General features: G+C 43.1%; 1 protein-coding gene and 1 long non-coding RNA gene across 2 annotated transcripts; one reads left to right on the top strand and one right to left on the bottom strand.

Annotated features, from left to right (window-relative positions):
• Positions 1-3,421: 3,421 nt before the first annotated feature.
• LOC140725375 (protein mab-21-like 4) lies at positions 3,422-22,126 on the top strand. The gene is made up of 5 exons (XM_073040776.1): positions 3,422-3,981; positions 11,568-11,790; positions 14,143-14,296; positions 15,751-16,116; positions 19,866-22,126. Exons 1-5 carry the CDS (start codon positions 3,468-3,470, stop codon positions 19,956-19,958), a joined length of 1,350 nt encoding a protein of 449 aa, XP_072896877.1. The 5' UTR covers positions 3,422-3,467; the 3' UTR covers positions 19,959-22,126.
• LOC140725376 (uncharacterized) lies at positions 7,648-12,401 on the bottom strand. The gene is made up of 3 exons (XR_012098332.1): positions 11,543-12,401; positions 10,840-10,984; positions 7,648-7,941 (listed from the first exon to the last, which is right to left on the bottom strand). It is a non-coding gene; the product is annotated as an uncharacterized lncRNA (long non-coding RNA).
• Positions 22,127-22,419: the final 293 nt, after the last annotated feature.

The raw sequence follows: 22,419 nt of genomic DNA, 5'->3' as shown, positions 1-22,419 counted from the left end.
TGGAAATGAATAGTCGATGTTTTAGGTCGAGACCCTTCTTTGGACTGAGAAGGAAGGGGGAAGATGCCAGAATAGAAGGGAGAAGGGGAAAGAGGCTAGCCGGAAGGTGATAGGTGAAGCCAGGTGGGCGGGAATGGTTAGGAATATTGTGTATTTATTATAGACAAAGTCTGTGGAGAAGAGACTGGTTTCTGTGATGTGCTGAGCTGTAGTCACAACTCTCTGCAGTTTCTTTCTGTCACTTCTGCTCATATTTTAAAAAAAGTCAATCATAATTCTTAAAATATATATTTGAAAGGAGAGTGGAATACATTCATTGCTGATGGTTCTGCACATAATACTGTCGGCACTCCTTGTACAGAGGAGCTTTGTCACTCTGGTTGCTCACTTTGTGGTATATATAAATCTTTATTACAAATTCAGTGCTACAATATATACAAACAGTGACTAACACAATTACTACACTACAAATAGACAATGCACATTAAACTAAAATGTTTCCGTTTCTGTCACTGATGGCAATAACCCCCCACAGTGCCCAACGGTCCCGGAACGCCTCGAGGGTCACTGTGGACTGCGTGTATTCCTTTTTAATATTTACCTGGGAACGAACATACTCCCTAAATGTTGCCAGGCAGTCTACCCGGGCAGATCCTCCTGCCACCCTTTTCCAAGACCCACGGATGGCTGATTGTGCCAGCCCCAGGAGCAAGTTGACAAGAACATCCTCATTCCTCCATGACCCCTCCTTACTGGATGACCGTATATAAATAGAGTGGGGCTAAAATGCAACCAGAAGGTGAGAAGCAGCCCACGCAGATACGCAAAAGAGGGGCTTCAGCCTCACACACTGCATGTACATGTAATACACGGTCTCCTCCAGCCCGCAGAAGTGACATGCAGGCGGGAGATCCGTGTACAAACTAAAGAATGTATTACAAGGCACCGCTCTATGCAGCAGCCTCCACCCCAGATCCTCCAGGTGCATGGGAAGAACCCTCTTCTAAAGGGACTTCCATTGGGGGCCTCCCTCACCTCCAGGTGGAAAGACAGCCCGCTATGGCATGTCGGGACGGTGGACAAGGGCAAGGAAGTGGAGGGTGTGGAGCAGCAGCCCATACAGGTACCTCCTACTTGCATCCCTGAATGAGATTGTGGGTGTTGAGGAGAAAAGGTTCAAGTTGTGTGGACTCAGCTCTCGGATAAGATTTTGAGGCCTGGGCCTGACAAGCAGCTCAGCCTGAGTGGCTTGTGCACTCCTGAACTGCACTGATATCTGTTGAGGTAGGGCAAGGGTCGGCCAAGACCCCACCCTCTGCCAGAGGAGGGGATTCCTGACCTGAGGCAACCATGTTCCAGACTCTCAGTAGGTCCAGATAGAAGCCGGGCAAACTCTGCAAAGCAGCACAGCTGACGCTCGCTGGTAGCTCCATCTCTTCATGAAGACAGCAGCCCCTCCGGAGGAAGAATGTCGCCAACACGTGCCACCTGGGAACGTGCTCGGCATACAGGAATCTCTGCAGTGTTCTGAGGTACAGAGCCAGTCGCGTACATACGCACACCAGTGACTGACCGCCCACTCCCACTGGGAGAGTCAAGACCGCTGCAGAGACCCAGAATTTCCTGTTACCTCAGAAGTCCACAAATTTCCTCTGCATTCTCATGACAAAGGGGGCAGGTGGGGCCAAGGTGAACATCCAGTACCACAACATGGAGGCCACCACCAGCTGGTTTATGACCACCACCCTGCCTTGATAGGAAAGCGCCCTGAGAAGGCCTGACCAGTGCCCCAGCCATTCCATGACTTTTGTCTCCAGGTCCTGCCAGTTCACCAGCCGCGTCTCCCCAGAAGGACTCAGGTAGAATTCCAGATAGAGGAGATGCCTGGTGCTCCACTCAAAAGCACTCATCTCCTCTGGCAGGGAGTTCACCTGCCACTGACCCACTGAGAGTCCGGAACATTTTGCCCAGTTGATCTTAGTGGAGGACGCTGCCGAGAAATCTTCCTGGCACTCGCCCATCCTCCGCAGGTCACTGGGGTCTGTCACCATGAGGGGTACGTCGTCGGTGTAGGCCAAGAGGACGACCTCCATGTCTGGTTCACACAGAACCAGACCCGTCAGCCTTCACAGAAGAAGGCTCAGGAACGGCTCGACACAGATCGCATACAACTGGCCAGACATGGGGTACCCCTGACCTACTCCTCTTCCAAAGGAAATGGGCACTGTCAATGATCCATGGATCTTAATAAGGCACACTGTGGCAGAGTATAGAAGCTAAACTCAGGCTACAAAGTATTGTCTGAGCCCAAATGCCTGCAGAGTACCCTCCAGGAAACTGTGGTCTACCTGGTCAAATGCTTTCTCCTGGCCAAGAGAGAGAAATGCTGCTGGGGACCCAATCTCCTGGAGCAGTGGATCAGGTCCTGTACTAGATGGACATTGTCCTGAATGGAGTGGTGGAGTGGCCTGGGGCCCTCTTGTTGCTCAGTGGGTGATGTACCATTGCAGTGTCTGAGAAACTTCCCCACCAGAAACAATCCCTCAATATTTAGTAGTGGAAGGACCCTGAACTGTGGTCATTCCCCACAGAGTCTTTACGTTGTCTGTATCAAACTCCAGTGCATTGGTCAGATGTAGTCCTGCAGTCTTGATTGTGTCAGTGGACAGCATTCCCCGATGGTCACCTCACTGCGGTGGAAAAACCAACAAGCTTCGGTCAGACAAATGAGTGTCCTTCAAGCTGATGATCTTCCAGCAGCACTTGATATCCATCCCTACTGTCTCCTCAGTCTTACTTAATAAGTACCGCAAAATCTCTCCATGATGTTTCCTATTTCCCATACCGGGCATCATCTTGCCCCTTTCATTGAGATGGACAAAAAATGTTACTTCACACTTACATCGTCGTGACTTTTTGAAGGAATTATAAAGTTATACCACTGAGCTTTTCTTTCTTAATAACATGCAAATTTTCATGTAAATTATATAGTCAACTATTTTTTGCAAATTTTGAATCTGCTTCCAATGTCCTCTGAAGCTGTACCATTTATTTTTGATTTGTTGTGAAGCAGGATTAATTTGGTATTAGGAAATTGAATCCAGTTACAAGAAAGTGAAGGCTGTCAATATATGCTCAAACTCTGACCCCTTCCTTATTACATCAGACATATAAAACAGAATTTGATCCCCAGCAATCCGGTCTGGATTTTAGAGATGGAAGGCCAGTCTATCCATTAATGTGAAAGTTCTTCTGCATTCACCCATTCTTTGCTTTTCCTGTTGATCAGCTCTTTGTCCACCAAAACAGACTGGGCATAATTTACAGGTATTACAGTACTCAGGTTGAGCTGCAACACGCCTAAACCACTCCCAGAATCACACAAGTTCCTTCCTTTATTTATTTCACAGGCTCACTTTATAAATCAGGAACAGAAGCATTATCGAGACTGCAGAAAGATCGTCAACATGTTGCTGTCAAACCGGGATAGTTTGGGTTGGTACCAGAGATATTTATTAGGGATAAAATCCCACCAGGACATGAAGATTATTGAAATACAGAAATGTGAAGATATTCTCTTCACGATACTTGACAGAGTTCATCAACAAGACAGCAGGTTCCAGGTAGACTATTCCAGGGAGCTTGCCTGCTTTGAATACACTCTTAGGACAGACTTTGATGAATTAGACATGGAGGTGCCTCTGAGATTCAATGATTCGTCCTTGAGAATTGAAGAGAGCTGCGACACCCCCTATTCTGTGGATGGAATCATTCATCAGACCCATACAAGAAAGGGGTCAGTTTACCTGGCTGTACCAAAGGAAAGTGAAAGCAACTGGCTTGGAAGTGACATATTCTACCAGTTTTCTAAATCATCCCAGTACAGTGGACATATTCTTCCAGGAAAAGTCATAAGTATCTTGAAAGAGCTTCTTAAAGGAGCCATTGTTTACTGTGAGCAGAACCTATTTCTTAAACCAGGTAAGGAGCTTATGAATTCTTCTTTAAAATTACATTACTAGATTGTTGGCTGAATACTTGCCAATGGCTCGAACGAGCTTTGAGACTTACCATGGTTTAGATAATGTACAAGGCAACAGGCAGTGGAATGAAGGGCAACGATCCAAGTTTTGATGTTATAATAATGGCTACCACCCCGTGAGTTGTGAAGTGTCACCTTATTTATGTCAAGTCCACGTGTACTTTATTTAATAGAATGATGTATCATCCGTTCACCGTCCCTTATTTAATTTGTGTTATCTGTTGCATTACCTGATTGTAAATATATCATGAGAGTTACTGTAAATAGAGTCATAGAGTCATACAGCATGGAGATGGGACCTTTGACCCAGCTGATCCATAGCAACCAAGATGCCCCATCCAAGTTACAGTCATTTGCCAGTGTTTAGCCCATAACCTTCTGAACCTTTCTAATCCATGTACCTGTCCCACTGTCTTTTAAAGGTTGTTTTTTGTCCTGCCTCAGCTGCTTCCTCTGTCAGCTCATTCCACTTAAATAGAATCAGTAAAAAAGTTGTCCTCACATTCCTCTTAAGTCTTTCTTTTCTCACCTTAAACCAACACCCCCTAGTTCTTGAGACCTCAGCTCTGGAATTCACCCTAGTTATGCCCCTCATGATTTGATGTACCTCTATAAAATCACCATCTCAGTCTTCTATGCTCTTAGAAATAGGTCCTAGATTGTCCAAACTCTCCTTATAACTCAGCCCCTCAAGTCCTGGCAGTATCCTTGTAAATCTTTTCTGCACCCTTTCCAGTTTAATATGTCTTTCCTAAAGCAGGGAGACGAGATCTGAACACGAGTGTCCTCCACTACTGCATCACAACCTCCCAACTTTTATATTCAACGCCTTGACTTACGAAGACCACCCTGTCTCAAGTTTTCATCACCACCCTGTCTACCTGTGACTCCACTTTCAGGGAACTATGTAATTGTACTCCCAGGTTCCACTGCCTGAGAACATTTGGGGTGGGTTCTTTTAGTCAGAAAATGGAGTTTCCATTCCACCACTATTGGTGCTGCTCTCCCCAGCATCTCCTCCGTTTCCTGCACATCTGCCCTCACCTTGTCCTCACCTAGTATGCCGTGGATCTCCATATCCATTCTCCACAACGTTTGTCATCTCCAGCAAAATCCAACAACCAGGCGCATCTTGGCTTCCACCTCCGTCTGCTTTCCACGGGGATTTCTCTCTACGCAAATCTCTTGTCCACTTGTCCTTCTGCACTGACCTACCTCCTGGCACTTAACGTGAGAAATGCTACACCTGCCCCTACCTCCACCACCATTCAGGACCCTAAACAGGTGAGGTAGCACTTCATCTGTGAGTCTCTCAAGGTCATTTATTGGATCTGTGTTCCCGTTACGGCCTCCTCTACTTCAGTGAGACCCAACGCAAACGGGAGGTCCACTTTGTTGAGCACCTTTGTTTTGTCTGTACAACAGGCAGGATCTCCCAGTGGCCACAATTCAATTCAGTGTCCTGACGAAGGATCTCGGCCCAAAACATCGACAGCGCTTCTCCCTATTGATGCTGCCTAGCCTGCTGTGTTCTACCAGCATTTTGTGTGTGTTGCTGTTTGAATTTCCAGCATCTGCAGATTTCCTCGTGTTGGCCACAATTCAATTTGAGTTTTCAAACCCAGAACAACTTGTCTGTCCATGGTCACTTCTACAGCCACAGTGAGGTTGGAGGAGCAACACCTCATATTCTATCTGCGTAGTCTCTCAATCTGATGGCAAAAACGTTGATTTCTCTAACTCATGGTAACCACTCCCCTCTGACTCCCCCCTCCCACATTTTTCCGTCTCCCCCCCCATTCTGGTGGCCCTCTCACCCTTTCTCTTCTCTTCCCCCACCCTAATGACCTGCCATCAAATCCCTTTATTCCATGGTCCACGGTCATTGAAACCTATCAAATATTGAAAAGCCTAGACAGAAAAGATCTGGAGAGGATGCCTCCTATAGTGGGCGAGTCTTGGACCAGAGGGAACAATTTTAGAATAGAAGGACATTCCTTTAGAACAGAGATGAGGAAGAATTCTTTTAGCCGTATCATGGTGAATCTGTGGAATGCATTGCCACAGATGGTAGTGCAGGCCAAGTCATTGGGTATATTTAAAGGAAAGGTTGTTAGATTCAAGTGTCAAAGGTTACAGGAAGAAGGCAGAGGAACGGGTTGATAGGGATCATACGCTGAATGACAGAGCAAACTCAATGGAGCAGAATAGCCTAATTCTGCCCCTATGTCTTCTGGTCTTCTGGTCCTCTCCTATCAGGTTCCTTCTTCTCCAGCCCTTTACCTCTTCCACCGGCTTTTCACATTTTGAAATTTGTTGTTTGGTGGTAGCAGTATAGTGCAATACTTTAAAAAGTACTATTAGTTTCATTAAGAAATATAAAAAAATAAGAAGGCAGTGCAAAAAGAGGGTAAAATGTAAGGTAGTGTTTATGGGTTCATGGACTGTTCAGAAATCTGGTAGCGGAGGGCAAGAAACTATTCCTAAAACTTTGAGTGTGGGTCTTCAGGCACCTGTACCTCCTCCCTGATGGTAATAATGAGAGGAGAACATGTCCTGGATGGCGAGGGTCCTTAATGACGGATGCCGCGTTCCTGAGGCATCGCCTTTTGAAGATGTGAGTGGCTAGTGCCCGTGATGGAGCTAGTTGAGTTTACAACCATCTGCAGCTGTTTCCATTTGTGCCTTAGGGGAAATAGTGCCAGTAAATGAATTCCCTCCATAAATATAGTTAACTAATCATTAATCTACCACAGCCAACATTTCTGATGAGTTTATGCTCTACACCCACCTCTAAAACAATGGAACATCACATAGTGTACAATTACACTCTAACCAAATATTTCACTCAGTTCACTGGTGTACTCCAAGATCCACTTCATGAAAAGGTTCCTGGTACTTATTTTAAACAGCTTTAGAGGACAATACATCTTCAATCTTAGAACCTTCTTTTGCTTTTAATAATTCACGTGAATTCACTTGCACATTTCTTCTCATTTTGCAGCACATACCCCCTCTGGCTTGCCCTTCCTCCTGAACTTTTCTGGATCTCCTCATTGTTTTCTGATCAATGTTCTGTCAGCAGATGTTGCTGCAACTCCATAAAACTGGTCTAACTACTGAAACAAGTTTTTACACCATTGGCAGCTAACAAACTTGTTTTGATTTGCATTATGATCCATATGGTTGAAGCTGACGACAGCTTCCAAGTCATTTAAAATAAATAACCCAAAGTCAAATTTCTTTTAACCAATAGCTTCACAAACTGGTAGGGTTGTTTAGAAGGTGTATAAAGTGTTGGCCTTCGTTAATCAAAGGATTGAGTTCAAAAGCCTTGAGATACTGTGGCAGCTCAGTAAAACTCTGGTTAGACCTCTCTTAGAATATTGTGCTCAGTTCTGGTCACCTCATTATAGGAAGGAAGTGGAAGCTTTAGAGAGGATGTAGGAAGGAAGGGTTAAATTGATTTTGGATCAAGTTCAAAGGTCAGCCAACATCGTGAACTGAAGGACCTGTAATATTCTAAGTTTACTTTCATTGAGAATAACTATTAGCTCCTCAACTTTACAAAACTAGGTAATGCACTCTGAGTAACGAAGCTCAAGCTAAGCACAAGGAAAAGCAATTGTTTATTCAGGAGTTACTTTTCAGAATTGTGGTAGTAAATATGTAACAATTTTAAATTTTAACTGGTACTCCCACTTTTTAGTAGGTATTTTGTAATGGCTCCTCTGAATGCATGCTTTGTTTCCGTGGTTATCCAAGTTATCACCTTATGACGCCGAGGATCGTCACCCTTTTTATCACTTAGCAGTCAGTGTGTCAGAATCAGAACCAGGTTTATCATCACCGGCATGTGACATGAAACTTAGCAGCAGCAGCTCAATGCAATATATAACCTAGCAGAGAAAAGAAAAACAATAATAATAATAATAATAGTAATAAATAAAATTAAAAAGTAGTAATAAATAAATAAGTCAATTATGTATATTGAATAGATTTTAAAAAGTGCAAAAAACAGAAATACTGTATATTTAAAAAAAGTGAGGTAGTGTCCAAAGATTCAATGTCCATTTAGGAATCGGATGGCAGAGGGGAAGAAGCTGTTCCTGAATTGCTGAGTGTGTGCCTTCAGGCTTCTGTACCTCCTTCCTGATGGTAACAGTGAGAAAAGGGCATGCCCTGGATGCTGGATGTCCTTAATAATGGACGCTGACTTTCCGAGATACCGCTCCTTGAAGATGTCCTGGATACTTTGTAGGCTAGTACTCAAGATAGAGATGGCTAGATTTAGAACCTTCTGCAACTTCTTTTGGTCCTGTGCAGTAGCCCCTCCACACCAGACAAAAAAGAGACTGTTGTCAGAATGCTCACCACAGTACAACTATAGAAGTTTTTGAGTGTATTTGTTGACATGCCAAATCTCTTCAAACTCCTAATAAAGTATAGCCACTGACTTGCCTTCTTTATAACTACATCGATATGCTGGGACCAGGTTGGATCCTCAGGGATCTTGACACCCAGACACTTGAAGCTGCTCACTCTCTCCACCTCTGATCCCTCTATGAACATTGGTATGTGTTCCTTCATCTTACCCTTCCTGAAGTCCACAATCAGCTCTTTTGTCTTACTGACATTGAGTGTTCCTATGTTCTCTCTCTCTCTCTTTCTCTTTCTCTCCCCGCCCCCACATCATCTTTTACTTCAAACCACTGAGTTCTTCAACCAATGAGTATGTATGTCATTTCCTACCTACCAACCCATTTTCAGGGTGTGATTAAATTGACTAAGGATCAGCTCTGCGGTTTCATTCTGCTTACAAAGAACTTTGTCCTAAGAAATGGCTCGTAATGAAATTCTTTTCTCCTTACTCAGCTGTACTGAATTTCACATTGGGTGACGCAAAGATTACTCACCATTCTGGGTGTGAAAGATAACTCATTCATAAATACTAAGACACTACCATTCCACCTGTAAAAATCTAACAACAAAATGTGATCCTGAAGTGATGTCATCATTGCACGTGTGTGCTGATTAACAATATAATTTGTTTGCTGCCCAGTATTCATGATGCCAAATTAAACCAAATCTATCTGCACATTTTTCATATCCCTCATTCCCTGAGTCTTCATATGGCTCTATGAATGACTCTTAAACAGCACTATCCCAACCAGCTTATTCAAGGCACCTACCACTATGTGTGTAAATCATCTTTCCCCCTCACTTCAAAGCTTTTGACATTTATATCCTGAGAAAAATAAAATATCTACCCCATCTAGGCATCTTGGGATTTTATAAATCCTCAGCCTATGAAGCTCTAGAGAAAACAATCTGAGTTTGTCCAACCTCTCTGTAAAGCTAATACTCGCTAATCCAGACAGCAACCTGAATTTCTCAAAGCATCCTCATCCTTCCAGTACAGGACAACCAGCACTGCACATGATACAGCTGCAACGTCACTCTTATCCACAAGGCCCAAACACCTTCTACTTCCTGACTTTTGCTACTTTCACAGAGACCCAAGATCATTCGTGGTTTTAAGGGTTTTACCATTTACTGCATATTTAAAATTCTGTACACATTGCCCTGGGCTACCTCCACGGAACTCTCAGTGACCTATGTTGTAAGTTAGTTAATGCTGCTCTGTGTCTGCTTTTTGTGGGTTATTTGTGTACCTAGTCTTAAGGGCTGTTTTGGGCATATTTTGAAGCCACAAACCATACATATCTTCTGATTATATATTCACATTGATGGTTTATCTTTCCACACATACAGCCTGACTTGCTGAGTTTTTCTAGCATTTTCTGTATTTATTTGGGATTTACAAATCTGCAGTTTTGTTTTTCAATTTTGGAAACTATACATACCTGCCTTGTGCTACCTCATCACCCTGCATGAATCTAGCAGGAGTTTGTGGAGGTGGATGATTGGTGTTGTCTCAAAGAATGAGGTGTCAAGAAAGAAGAGAAGAGAATTAACATCAGAGAAAGGGAATCAAAAGTTTTGTTGTGAGCCTGAGAGGAATACTGCTGATTATCCTGAACAACAATGAACAATAAAAAGTAAAACTATCTTGCTTTCTGAGGTATCTTCTGGTTTCAGTACCTCTTTCCACTTGAGGCAAATACTTTCAGTCTAAAGAGCCTGCATTGATTACATCAGCAAGTTCCTTTCTGCTAAGTTAGGTGAGTAGGAATTAGAAATTGGATTATATTGCTCTATTTTTCCAGTGTTATTAATTCAAGATTCAGTTTAATAGCCAAAAAAGCATTAATGATCATTCCAGGAGAAAATATGTCAAATGCAAAGTTGGATTGGGTATATTTAATTGGAAGTTAAACCTTATGTCAGATGTGCACCTGATACATTCTTGATATAAACTAGAGCTCTTGGCTTTAGGAAGTGAATTCTGCTCAACAGCTACAAAAAAACACAACCCATGGTATCCTTCTGAAGGACACCTTTTGAAGAACCACTGGGCTAATAATAGGCACTTTAGAAGGCAGTTCCAAAGCTCTTTCGACACCATTCACATACTTCCCAGAAGTATTTCCAAATTAACACCTTGTGCTTTTAGAAGTAAATAGGTGTTTCAGTGGTAATACTGATGGCAACACTTTTTGAATGGAATCTTCAAGTTAGATGTTGCTGGAAATTCAGACGACCTCAGGGCAGAAGGCATCTGGACTCACATAGGTAATGATTTCACACAGAGAAAGTTTTCTACGATCCAGGCTTTTACCTCAATCTTTCCAACAAGCAACAAATTTGTATGCTTAGAGTCTCAAATGGATTACCTTTAACCATGCAACGATCTTGCCAGCTGGTAGTGTAGCGGCATCAGCAATGGGCATCATGACGGGTGGTCCTGGGTTCAAATCCAGCCGGCTCCTTGCACACTTTCCATCCATGCTGGGTTGAGCATTGAATTAACAACTCAGCCTCATAAAACAAAAGCAGACAAAATGCTAAATAAATGGCAAGGTTGCTGCCTGATGCACCACAAAGCACGAGAGGAAGAATATAATAACTTATCTGAATGTTGCACTCTACGTGACTATCACTAACAGCCAAAACTTCCTAGCATTGGGATCATTCAATTTGTGACTGTGGACATTTGCCATTCATTACATTTTACTATTGATAGAGCAATAGAAACATTGCCTAAGAAACAGAGTTAACTCTGACAAAGGTTCTTTGACTTTAAATATCAATTCTGTTTCTCTTTCCATAAATACTGCCTGATCTTCTGAATGTTTCCAGCATTTTTGAAATTATATCAGTTATCAAAATAAAAATTTATTTGGCACAAATATACCAATTTACTAATTTTTTCCTTAGAACTTAAATGCTTAACTATCGTGAAATCTAGGTCTTTTATTCAGGTAATAGGAATTTATAGTAGTAATATGGCTTGATATCATGGCTCTTTGTTTGAGTGACTAAGAAAATGTAACAAGTTTATTCCAATGCCTTGCTTGGTTTAGAGTAACTTCTCACCTCAGTACACCTTTTGCCTCCACAGGAGATCTGGATGCTTCTTTGTTAAATATTGACGGTCCCCGGATAACTCTGCTTCTAAGAAACTTAATAAAGCCCTTGCGAGTTAATATCATTCCAATAGTTCGGAGTGCCGTGGAGACATTTTTGGGGAATGGAAACCAGATTGAGAAAATCTTTCCAGAGTCACTTAGTCGGGCAACACTCGCGAACATTGACATCAGCAATGCAACTTACTATCACTGGAGGTAAATGTGACTATAATTAGAGCAACTGATTTACAGTGATCGGTACGTCAAGTTATCTAGATGTTAGAGTCAGAATCAGGCTTACTGTCACTGACGTTAATCATGAGATCTGTTGTTTTGTGGCAGCAGTACACTGCAGGCATAACAAGTACTATAAATTACAATACAAATAAGTAAACCCGCTAAGTTAACAAATTTCACATCATGTGCCGGTGATAATAAACCTAAGTCTGAAGTAGTCTGAAAGAGGATTCGCGAGGTAGTGTTCATGGACGATTTAGAATCTGGTGGCAGAGGGGAAGAAGCTGGTAGTAAGAGCACTGAGTGTGGGTATTCAGGCTCCTGATGATAGTAATAAGAAGATGACATGTCCAGATGGTGAGGGTTCTTAATGACGGCCGCTGCTTTCTTGTGGCACCGCCGTTTGAAGATGTCCTCAGTAGTGGGGAGACGTGCCCGTGATGGAGCGGACCCTCTGAAATCTCTTACCATCCTTACAGCTTTGGGACCTCCATACCAAACTGTGATGCAACCAATCAGAAAGCTCTCCACTTTGGGACATTGACCTGAGTTTGATGATTCAAGTTCAGTATTGCCACGGAAACATAAACTCTTTCCTGGAAAACAGAATTATGGATATAGGTTAGCCCTTGAACTCAATCCCAACAATTCATCATCTGCTGAGTTACTTGGACTTGAAGTGAGGTGAGAAAGATAAGGGAACTAGGTGGGAATAAGCATTTGGCATGGACTAGAAGGGCCAAGATGGCCAGTTTCCGTGCTGTAATTGTTATATGGTTATATGGAATGTAGTTAAAGACATCAATGCTGATAACATTGTGAGTTCCCTTAGGCCATATATGTCAAACTCAAGGCCCGCGGGCCAAATCCGGCCCGCGGTGGAATTATCTTTGGCCCGCGAGATAATATCTAATTACTATTAAAGCTGGCCCCAGTAATCGAAGCGCCTATGGCGTATGATATGGCTAATGCTGAGTTTATTCAGGTACCAGGTTTTCAGGGTTTTTAGTGTTTATTCGGCAGTCTTCTTCATAAGAAACGGAATTTGTAAAGTGAAACACTTTGTAGTTATAGCAGAGACTGAGACACATGAGAGCAGGCTGAAAAAACGGAGGCAACGAAAGCTGCGTTCGCACGCGTCCGACTGATCCGGCCCGCATCAAGCTGCATTTTGCTCAATCCGGCCCGTGACCTAAAATGAGTTTGACACCCCTGCCTTAGGCCCTTAAGTGTTTAACAGGAAGGACGTCCCACTTTGAATAGTTCTCCATCCGTACGCCCTGGTTATTTGCATTTATAAGGACCATATTTCATCCCTTGGTATAGTTAGTCCAAGAAGTGGCAAAGAGCTACATTGAAGGTAATCTCAGAAATGACATGGTAGTCTAATAAACTGTTACAGATGGAATCTATCTTAAAGATGAACAGATCATCTGAAGTCCAATACTATGTTGGGTAACAATTGTGTTGCTGTTCAATTTCCTGGTGAATAAAATCGACTTGCTTTCCAAAACCACAGTGTGCAACAGTTGTGGTAATGTCCAATTCTACAGTACTACTGTAAAACACTGTACAGTGTCTAAAATGCCAGTGACAACAGTGAGTAGAGTGCGAGTAGAGTGCCAGTACCGGTGAGTAGCTGTGGTGTTGATATCTAGTTCTACAGTGAATATTGCAGTCAGTAATAGCAGTGTTGATGTCCAATACCACTGTGAGTGGAGTCGTACAGGAGATAAACGGGGTCTTCTGCTCACAGCGTCTATGCGGACCACTTATCTCGACTAACCCCATTCATCACCATTTGGTCTAAAGATTTCTATGATTTCAGGAATTATTTGCGCTCCCAATGCTTCTTATATGTTGCTAAAAAGCAAAGACAAAACAAATTTTGATCTGCAGTGTTGTAGCCCAAATCAGGAATGCTGATTTCCAAAACTACTGTAGTGAAAAGTTGCCTTGCTGTTCAGTACCATACTCACAGTAATTGTCTGGTTGTGAGGAACCGTAGGGGAAACATCTGGTGCCACAATGTGCGGAACGTGCAAGATGGTGCTAGTGAAGCATGCCGACTTTCTGCGGGCTTCGTACTTTGAACTTTATTCATCTCCCAACTGCTCAGCGTGAAGCAGATCACATTTAGTAAAAGTAGTGTTGGTATCCAATGCCACTCTGAATAGTGGTAGTGAATGTCTACAGCCACGCTGAGTAACCACGGGCTGTACCATCTGTTTGCCTGCATAGACCCAATAGACTTTAAGATCAATCTCTGTTGGCTTGGAAAGACTGTGCTGTTTCCACAAAAGGAACACTTGTTATCTATTTCAAATTCAGGTTTTGTTTTGAGCGACCAATGAAGAAGTTGCTTGAGAAAGCAGATGATGACGGAGGGCATCGTCTTGAAAGCCTGTGTCTTCTGGACAGAATTAAGTCCGATCATTGGTTTCCAGAGAAATTCAAGAGAGGACTCACGTTTAAACAGCTTCAGGTGAGTGCCTGCCTTCAGTATCGCAGTGCTTATCAATTCTGTGATAAGAGTTCTTTGAAATGAAATCCATCATAATTATCCAGGACTTAAACATAGATTAAACACAGAATGGCAGCTGTAATTCCAGGTGTGTCACTTGTTTTGTCCTGTGAAATTGTTTGATGTCTTTATCTGTGCACAACCATGTGACAAGAGGCTTGGAGATTTAAGTCCTGCTTCCAGTATTTCATGGATTGATGGAAGAAGCTGGAGAATTGACAGGGTTGTGTGTACTCGCTCACCGCTGGGATCGCTGCATTTCAGATCCTCAGCATTGCAACATAACCCACAGGCTTATTTCCTTTGTAAAGCAGCCTGGACCACCCGGATCCCAGCACAGAGAACAGCTGGTTTTCAACCAAGGAGGAGAAAAGTAATCCTGTCTATTTTCTGATAACAAAATTCACACTTTTTCATTTTATTAGAAAGTTTGATGTCCACACTTTGTGCTCAGATGAGCAGGCTGAAGAAGGAACAATGGAGTCCTGATTCAAAGCCTTGATGCACCAACCTGAGCAGAGCTGGCTGAAACGTTAACGTATTTAAAACAGTATTGCAATAAGCAGCCGAGTTCTGTCCTTTGAACTTACGACAAACACACTGAGTGTGCAGTCAATAACAAATCACAGAGGTGTGATCAAGGTCAGCCCACTAACAAAGTCAGAAAGATACTCGGGTTAATGGATGGTCCAAATAAGTATTATCTGGCTGAAGAACTCAGATGGCTCTCAGGAGGATTACAATGATAGGGGATCCCTGATGATACCATGTTGGTTATATTGTTTATTTACTGAGATACAGTGAGGAGTATGCCCTTCTGCCCTTCGAGCCATGCTACCCAGCAATCCCCGATTTAGTGCTAGCCTAATCACCGGAGCAATCAACCTACCAACCATTTGGGCTTTGGACTGTGGGAGGAAACTCACGCGGTCACGGAGAACACACCAACTCCTTACCAGCAGCGATGGGAATTGATCCCCTGTACTGCAAAGTGTTGTGCTAACCACCACACTACCGTGCCAATCCAGCGGAGAGGCAGAGAGGAAGTACACATAGGTCTGTCAGTTCTCCAGCTTCTCCCATCAATCTCTGAAATACTGGAGGATGTCAGTCAGGCAAATGAAACTGTAGTCTCTGAGCATAAAACAGTTGTGGAAAAGGCCGAGAGCAGAGTGACCAATTCTGCTAGCGTGGCCCATAAGAGAAGGTGTCCATTCTACTTGCTATTGGGAGTCTTTTTAAATGTAAACCATCTCAATGAGAGAAGGAGGGGAATCATGCCATGGCTTTTTCAGTGAAGAACAGCATGCGTGTAGGAAACCCATGCTTGTCAAAGATTTGTTCTGAATTCAGCGAATGATAGTGTCCTAGATGAATCACTTTCTGGTTATCAACTATCTGTTTAATTTTACTAGATGGTGCTACTCTGGGCTATGAAGTTTTTTCCATCGTCAAAAGATTGGGTTGACCTGGAATCATCTGTTTATCGGATGTTGGTGGTGTTGTTACGGTGCCTTGTGCTCAGGAAACTCCCCAACTACTTCATACCTGAGATCGACGTTTTCTATGAAGATTATCAGCCACAGCTTGATTTTGACACCATCTATAAGAAGGTAGAAGAGTTTGCTGGCTTCCCTGAGAAAAGCCTCCAGATACATTTGACCCACCTCCTCCCCGTGCAGCACTGCCATGTCGACAGTTATGTTAAAAAGTTGCTGCAAATCCAGGACACTGAAGGTCTTTACTGGAACACAGCTTACTTTGACATTATTCTGAACAAGGTAAGTCTTTGAAAAGTCTGAGGTGATAATCTGGCAGATTGACGTATGTGAAGCTGGAGGAGCTCAGTTGTTCTGTGGGGGGGGGGGGGGGGGAAGAAGGAATGCCGACACTCCTGGACGATAATATGGAAAAGCCAAGCTGAAAGGTCTCTACACAAAACATTAACTGTCCACTTCTTTCCATAAATGATGAAGGGTCTCAGCCTGAAATGTCAGCTCTTTATTCCTCTCCATAGGATGCTGCCTGACCTGATGAGTTCTGCCAGCCTTTTGTTGGTGTTACTCTGGATTTCCAGCATCTGTGGAATCTCATGTTTATGAGTTCCTCGAGATTCTCATTTGTTGTCTATATTCCAGTATCAGCAGTCCTTTGTCTCTTGTCAATATGCATGCTTTATCAAAGCTCTTGTAGATCAGAGATTGTAAGGCTTGGTACAGAATAAAATTCCCTCCACTAGACTCAATCATGCATTCCCAGTCAGGCGCAACACCATTAAACAAGGTAAAGTTCATCTATCGGCCTTGCATTCCCGTGGAGGGTAAAGTGGGGGCCTCGTACAGAATAGTATAGCCCTTCTAGCACAATTACTTCTTCTTCACTAAATTTGGAATTTGTCCTTTGGTAGACAGAGCTAAGGGAAAAAGCAATTTCAGCTATTCATGGATGATTTAAGGTGCTGGTACTGAATAACATTCAGTGATCAATGTCAGAAGCTTCTGAACACATCATAGCTTACAGGACATGAATAGGTTTCAATAGGTTATTTAATGTCAGAGAAATGTATACAATATACATACTGAAATTCTTTTTCTTTGCAAGCATCCACAAAAACAGAGAAGTACCCCGAAGAATGAATGACAGTTAAATGTTAGAACCCCAAAGACCCTCCAACTGCCCCCTCCCACACACAAGCAGCAGCAAAATGATGACCCCCCTCCCCCACCAGCAAAAAAGCATCAGCACCCCTCACCGAGCCCTCAAGCGTGCGGCAAAGCCTCAAATCCACCTGCCTCCGGAGCCATGAAAATCCGGCACCCTGAAGCCGCACTAGTCTTCCAGGCCGCATCCTTGGCACATCGAAAAGCAGCCGGTCGTGATGCCCCGAGAACGGGTCCCATTCCCGCAAAGAACTGAAGTCAGCATTTTACTCCTGGTCAGGGTCTTCAAAAGAACCTTGAAAGGGGAAAAAAGAGATATCAAAGATAGAAATCGGGCTGTTTCTGATAGCAGGTTTACACAGTCCTCTGTGTGAGATGTCCATACTGCAGCCAGTGATGTAGACAGAAATAGGTTTTAAATCCTGCATTCACATCATTGAAGGAGGTGTATGGATGGTTTGAACTTTCCTGCTCATTTCTCAGTTAAAACTGCTTTTGGGACCACATAAAAGAATCAGAACTTGTGTGTGTAAAGCACAGCCCTGCCAGCTCTGGCCAAGTGTCATTTCTGCTAATGGAAAAGAGCAGTTTGAGAATGCAGACTATAGAAGTCTGTTGGGTAACCAACCTTTGCAATTTTAACTGTCTGAGCTCTGCTAAACAGAAAAGGTTATAATTATTCTCCCAACCTTTTCTCCGTAGTTCTTACCCACTTGATAGGTACAGTAAATAGGATTCTAATATCTAGCTGGATCATACAGCAAACATTGCAATATTAACAAAAGTGCGTGTAGTAAGAGCCAGCGTGGTATTAGTTTATGCCATTTGTTCACTGGCTGCCCTGAGAAGGGTACCAACATTCAAATCTGTGTTGTAAAGCTGATGAGTTTATTCAGAGAATTGTTTTGAAATTCCAAACTCATTCTATTCCATTGTACGGGTTTTCACTTCTGATACTGATTGTGTGGACAGTCAGAGGCTTTTTCCCAGGGCTGAAATGGTTGCCACTAGAGGACACAGGTTTAAGGTGCAGGGGAGTAGGTACAGAGGAGATGTTAGGGGTAAGTTTTTTTTTACACAGAGAGTGGTGAGTGCCTGGAATGGGCTGCCGGCTACAGTGGTGGAGGCGGATACAATAGGGTCTTTTAAGAGACTTTTGGATAGATACATGGAGCTTAGAAAAAGAGGGCTATAGGTGAGCCTAGTAATTTCTAAGGTAGGGACATGTTTGGCACAACTTTGTGGGCCGGGAGGCCTGTATTGTGCTGTAGGTTTTCTATGTGTCTATACTCCTCATCTACTCCTTATTGTTGAAGTAACAGCTCCTACTCTTTCCTGGCCGGATCCCTCACCCTCCACTTTCCATCAATTCACCCTTCCCCCTCGCAGCCGAGTCTCGCTAATGACCACAACATCACAATTTCACATGCTAATCCATGCTTTGCCTATGTTACTCCCCGTATTGAAACAGGTACGCCTGAGGCCATTAGTCACACCATGCTCAACCTTTCAATTTCCACCTTTGCTTGTTGGCTTAACATCTACTTTTCTCACAGCCACTCAACTTGCTGACCTCCCACCCCTCTGCATCTCTTGCTTACCCCTCCCAGAACAGCACGAGCAAATCAGTGTTTGGGTTACGGTCAGAGATAACAGGTGCTGTGGAATGTGAGCCGTCCAATGAAGAGAGTCTGTTTTTGTGCTGTGTGCCTGATAATGGTGTACCTCCAGTTCAGCTGTGAACCATCCCGTTTGTGCCTGGAGGAGAGCCCAGTGACTGAAAAATCTAAAGCCTTCCCTGCTACACCATCTCCTTAACCACGTTAAGTCGCACTCTCTTCCTATTTTTGCCTCACTAGCATGTGGCATGGATAGCAATCCTGAGATCACCACCCCGGAGGTCTGATCTTTTAATTTAGCAGTTAACTCCCTGACTCACTTTGCAGGACATTGCCATCCTTCCTGTCTATGTCATTGGTAATGATGTGGACCACAGCTTCTAGCTGCTCACCCCCTCCCTTCAGAGTGCTATGGACTCAGCCTGTGATGTCTGTGACCCCAGCACCTGGGAGGCAGCCAGGAGTCTCCTTCACATCCGTAGAATCTCCTGTCTGATCCCCCAGTGACTCCCTTACCACTACCGCACTCCTCCTTTTCCTCTGAGCCGCAGAGCCAGTGCCAGAGACCTGGCTGATGCAGATTTCCCCCAATAGGCCGCCCCCACCAACAGTATACAAAGCAGCATACTTGGCTTTGAGAGGAATGGCCACAGGAGTACTCGGCACCGTCTGTCTATTGCCTTTCTCTTCCCTGACGGCTACCTCCTGCAACCTAGGTGTGCTTGCCTCCCTGTAACAGAATTCTGATCTGTTTATCAAACCCCCCCGGTCTCCGGAATGATCTGTCGGTCATCCAGCTTCAGTTCAAATGTTGTCTATACAGTGCTGCAGCAGAACACATTGTTTATTTAGAGACAGAGCTGGCAACAGCCCAGCATGCTCACCCCATTCAGTTGAACCCACTGCCCTGACTACCATTCCCACTGCTCTGACTGTGCAATGCCTCAGCTGCTGCCAATTAACCTATCAATTTCAGCTAACAATTTGCTCTCCTGCCTTTTCTCGGTTCCTGCAAGCTGAAGCTAAACACAGAGTCCCGACACTCACCTCTTTTAAAATCTCCTGCCTCTCACTCTGAGAACAAAGAGCTTAGAACAAATACGTGTCAAAGAAGAACTTTGAATCTTTTCAGGCCTTCTGGCCATTTTGCCGGAATCAAGAGCAGTAAATGTCATCTGTATTTGTTTTCATTTCTACCGGGTGAGAAAAAAAAGAGTACCTCAAATGTTAATTTTCTCTCTCTATCTCTAGTTTCAGGTTTACCATGTCCAGGATCCTGACAGAATTGGAGCCATGCAACTTGTCTGGTCCAAAACTACCAAACTAGTGAACGATTCATCATAAGCCACGATCGACCTTCGTCAGCCAGGAACAAAGTTCATCATGACCTAAGAAGGTGGTTCAGTTTAACTGATTACAGAAGGCCACATGTCTGCATATTTTACAGATCAGATTAAAAACAAGGCACATTACTACAGTCTGCACCACTTACCCACAGCCATAGTTACAACAGAATGCACCCCACGTGGAATGTACCACATTCCTATGGCCACTCCTACTATACAATGAATCACAAAAGCTCTTAAAACAATGCTTACTATATTTGAACAAATGATTAAAGATATCAAGAGGTATGATGATTTCCAATCCCTGTCCCTTCACTACATGGTTTATACTCATGCTGATAAATCCAAACTCTGTAGTTATGTCCAGCCTTTGAAAAGCATACTGTAGTCTCTTTGTATAATGGCCCGGCTTGTACATGTGAAATTTGACATTGATCAGTTTGAGTATCTACACTCAGTTTATAAAACGCCCGAGAGTACCTTAAACAAATCCATGACTTGCTTCATTGAGGAACAGAGAAGTACGTATTTGCCAAATGGGTTCCTCTAAAAAAATGTCCCTTCATCCTAAACCATGGTTCCCCATCTAGCATTGTGGACAGAGCTCTTAATCACATTCCATCTATTCCCCACAATTCTGCCTTTACACTCTCTCCTCCTGGACCAAGTAACGACCTGCCACTAATTCCACCTCTGCATTCAACAGTTCATCCTTCACCATTTTCCCCAGCCTCACACCATCACCAGAGTTCCAAAGGAACAGTTTCCCTTGCAAAACCTCAATCATCTTCTCCTTCCCCACCACTTTCTTGTGTTAGGTTGCAGGGGATGCAAGATCTTAATCCTTTCACCTCTTTCCTTCCCATCATTAAGGGGCCAGGCAGGCTTTCCGAGTGAAGCAGTGGTTCACTTGCATTTATTTTATCCGGTGCACTGCGTTCCATGTTCTTAATGGGGTCCCTGAGTCACAGACTGGGCCATCAGTTTGTGGAACAGATGCACTCAATTCCCAGGAGTGACACTGTTTGTATGGTTCCCTGCCATTTTAATCCTCTGCCCTATTCTCACTCTAACCTGTCTATAGCCTCCTGTACTGTTAAAACAAACTTGAGGGAAAACTGGTTTATCATCTAGTCATATTGCAGACTGCGGGACTCAGTATCCAATTCTCCACCTTCAGGTAGCTCATATTCTCTGCCTGTATCAGGATTGGCCATTTCTGCTCAAAGCCATACACTTGTGATATTGGCTCAGTCTCTTTCTCTCTTCACTGGCACGGCTTGACTTGTTGGACATCAATAACAGTCCTCATCTATCCATGTTACTTGGCTTCATCCTATCACAGATATTCCTTGTGTCCTATCCATTGCTCTCCCACCTCCTCTGTATTTTTTTCTTTCCCAGTGCTGATGAAGCGTCTTTGACCTGAAATATTAAATCTCTTTCTCTTAGGTGCTGCCGGATCTGTTGTTTCTAGCAATTTTTTTTGGTATTTGTTTTGTATTTCTAGTATTTATAGCTTTTTTTATTTGAAGTTTTTGGACTTGCTTTGTATGTAACTGTACAAGAATTGACATTCAGGGGAAAGGTAACTATTGCCAGGCAGGCTTAAGTTATTTCTCTTCTCTGTAGTTACTGTACATATACAGGTGCTGTCACCGTGATACATAAACTATTTAGTACCTCTTTTGTGTATATTGTACATATGTATGTAAGAACTGTCTTCCATCCTGTTGCACATCATGATGATAAAATGAAACGTTTCCTTTAAGCTGAGTACACTGTATATATTGAGAAGCCATCCCTATGACTCTCACAATCTGTATGGCATCAGGTAGAACTAAACTGTTCCTTGTTATTTTTTATGTCTTATGTGTTATTGTGTCCTAAATGTAATGATTGAAGCTTCATTGCTTTGATCCTTGGAATCACACAAGGAGAGCTGTGAGAATGAGGAGAGCTGCTCCAGTTTGGAATCTGTTGGCTGAAGTTTGGTGCGCATTATTAAACTTATTGATGATTAGATGGAACATCGATCTCATTCCTTGCAGTATTAACACCTTCAGTGTTCTTGGATGATTAGCAGTTAGTCTATGGTTAGAAATGACAAGATTGAGCCCTGCATGTAACTTAAAACATTTTATTGCATTAAAGATATTGTATTAATATATGTTGCCATTTTTGCATTAAGATTCCGAAGTTAACAAATGTAACTGGAGTGAACCAAAAAGAACAAGTTGAATCTTATATCAATTCACATTGGTAGGAAGTTCTTTTTTGTGACTTTCTTTATGTCCTTGGGTTTTCCTAGCAATTTTTAATAAATGTAATATCATGTATTAAATAAACTATACCAAAGTCAATTCTAAGAGCCATTACAGGACTGTTTAACGTCACAAACTGGAAGCTGTAAGAAACTAAGCAGGAATCAGCTGTGCATACCCCTTTGGTCTACTCCT

The sequence above is a fragment of the Hemitrygon akajei genome, chromosome 3, assembly GCF_048418815.1.
Source record: "Hemitrygon akajei chromosome 3, sHemAka1.3, whole genome shotgun sequence".
Classification (NCBI taxonomy): Eukaryota; Metazoa; Chordata; class Chondrichthyes; order Myliobatiformes; family Dasyatidae; genus Hemitrygon; species Hemitrygon akajei.
This window is presented reverse-complemented; position numbering and strand designations above follow the sequence as displayed.